We start from the raw sequence: 2209 nt of genomic DNA, 5'->3' as shown, positions 1-2209 counted from the left end.
GGCGAGGTGGCGGGCGCCTGTAGTCCCAGCTACTCGGGAGGCTGAGGCAGGAGAATGGCGTAGACCCGGGAGGCAGAGCTTGCAGCGAGCTGAGATGCGGCCACTGCACTCCAGCCTGGGCGACAGAGCGACACTCCGTCTCAAAAAAAAAAAAATAGACCTGCTTAATTGTAAGGAAAGTAAAATTAGCAAAAATTAAAATTATTAAATTGGCAACGATACTTAGCTGCAAAAAATGTTTTTAAATGAGGCCAACCAAGAAAGGAAAGAGAATGTAGAAAGGGAAACAGAAATCCACCAGAGAGAAAATTCTCATTTTATAGTTTAAGTGTTGGCTTGGAATTTTGTAAATGAAATCCATGTATTTTTATTTATCCCTAGAAACCAGCAGAATCAGGTGTCTCAGAAATTCTCAGTAACTAATTGAACTGAACCAACCTCATCACAGCCTTTGGCAGCAGGTACCTAAATTATCTTTAATTTCCACTAAATCGGGGGTTGGGGGTGAGTAGGATGTTGAACTATGTTTCCTTTTGTAGCAAAAAAAATTTCAAATATAAGTAGTTTCAAGATATTTTATTAACTCTTTGTTCAAATTGTAGAGGTTCAGTTATTTGATTTTACTTTCAGGGATCAGTATGGTTATAATACATTGAGAGGAGGAATAGTGTGGTGCTTAAAGAATGTGAACTTTAGAACCAGACCAACCAGGTCCAAATCCCAGCTGTGCAACCTTAGGCAAGTTACTTAAATTCTCTATACCTCAGTTTACTCATGTAAAAAATGGAGCTAACAATAGTACCTACCTTATAGGACTGTTGTAAGAAGTACAGGCGATAAGAACAATGTCTGTCGGTGTACAGTGTATAATATTTGCTACCATTACAACTACTTTTCAATTGTTTTTCTAATTAACTTGAAAATAGTATTTTACCCATGAACAACCTCCACAGTTAAAACTTTTTATGGGAATATGAACACTAATCATTTTACTTGGATTCCAAGCAAGAATTATCTACTAATATGCTACTTACACTAACTGATTAATTTTCTGCTGTTGCTCCTTGGATCTTCTGTATTTTAGCAGCTTACTTTGTGTTGGTGTATCAACGCCTATGTTTTCTGGGAGATGGACAATGGGGGATAACTTCAAGTTCAGAGCTTCCTTTTCTGCTGCAATGGCAGCTTTGTTTGCATCTGACATCTTGATCTCCCAAAAATTAAAATACTCTGTACTCTGAGGAGAAAAAGTTCACAAAGCCATTATTATGTCAGCAAGCCTCGATATATTCATAACATATCTAACATATTAATGCCAAAAATAAAATTCTAGACACTTTTGGATCTTCCTCCCAAGTATGGCATTAGTCTAAAGAATGACAGTTGAGGTAAGTTGGCAGGGATTCCTGTTAGAACTCTACAACCCACTTATGAAGCAATGAGCCAGTCAGTTCCCCTTTAGGGCTTGTTTCCTAATGGATGAAATTAAGGAATTGAATTAGATGCTCTGTAAATATCCCTACAGCTCTAACATTCTGGGTTCAAAATTTTCCCTAGATGCAAACCACCACCACCACCACCACCACAAATCCAGTTGTTAAGGGATGATCCCCTTCCCAGTAAAAGCTGATATTTAACATCATTAATGGTTTGTGTTTTTTTTTTGTTGTTGTTTTGTTTTTGTTTTGAGACAGAGTCTTGCTCTGTCGCCCAGGCTGGTGTGCAATGGCGTGATCTTGGCTCACTGTAACCTCCACCTCTCAGGTTCAAGTAGTTCTCCTGCTTCGGCCTCCCGAGTAGCTGGGACTACAGGCGCACAACCACGCCCATCTACTTTTTCTTATTTTTAGTAGAGACAGGGTTTCACCTTGTTGGCCAGGCTGGTCTCGAACTCCTGACCTTAGATGATCTGCCCGCCTCGGCCTCCCAAAGTGCTGGGATTACAGGCGTGAGCCACTGCGCCCAGCCAATTATTAATGTTCTTAAACATCAATATGATATCTTAGTCTTGCTGCCTTCCAAGAAAGTGATGCTATGATCAAGCAAAAAATAGGCATACTTAATGCACGGCAAATCTAAAAATGTCATGTAAATGCTCAAAAATTTTACTGTGGGCCAGGCGCGGTGGCTCACGCCTGTAATCCCAGCACTTTGGGAGGCCGAGGCGGGCAGACCACCTGAGGTCGGGAGTTCGAGCCAGCCTGGCCAA

General features: G+C 40.8%; 1 protein-coding gene across 1 annotated transcript in view; it reads right to left on the bottom strand.

Moving 5' to 3' along the window:
- Nucleotides 1-2209, bottom strand: part of DNAH12 (dynein, axonemal, heavy chain 12) — a 261319-nt gene that overhangs the window by 249770 nt on the left and 9340 nt on the right. The window contains exon 2 of the mRNA XM_011998427.1: nt 1035-1237. Coding sequence (XP_011853817.1) covers nt 1035-1204 — 170 coding nt within the window. The 5' untranslated portion in view covers nt 1205-1237. The remainder of the gene's footprint in view (nt 1-1034; nt 1238-2209) is intronic.

The sequence above is a fragment of the Mandrillus leucophaeus genome, unplaced genomic scaffold (assembly GCF_000951045.1).
Source record: "Mandrillus leucophaeus isolate KB7577 unplaced genomic scaffold, Mleu.le_1.0 Scaffold57, whole genome shotgun sequence".
NCBI lineage: Eukaryota > Metazoa > Chordata > Mammalia > Primates > Cercopithecidae > Mandrillus > Mandrillus leucophaeus.
The sequence above is the reverse complement of the archived record's forward strand: the minus strand, read 5'-3'. Positions and strand labels throughout refer to the sequence as shown.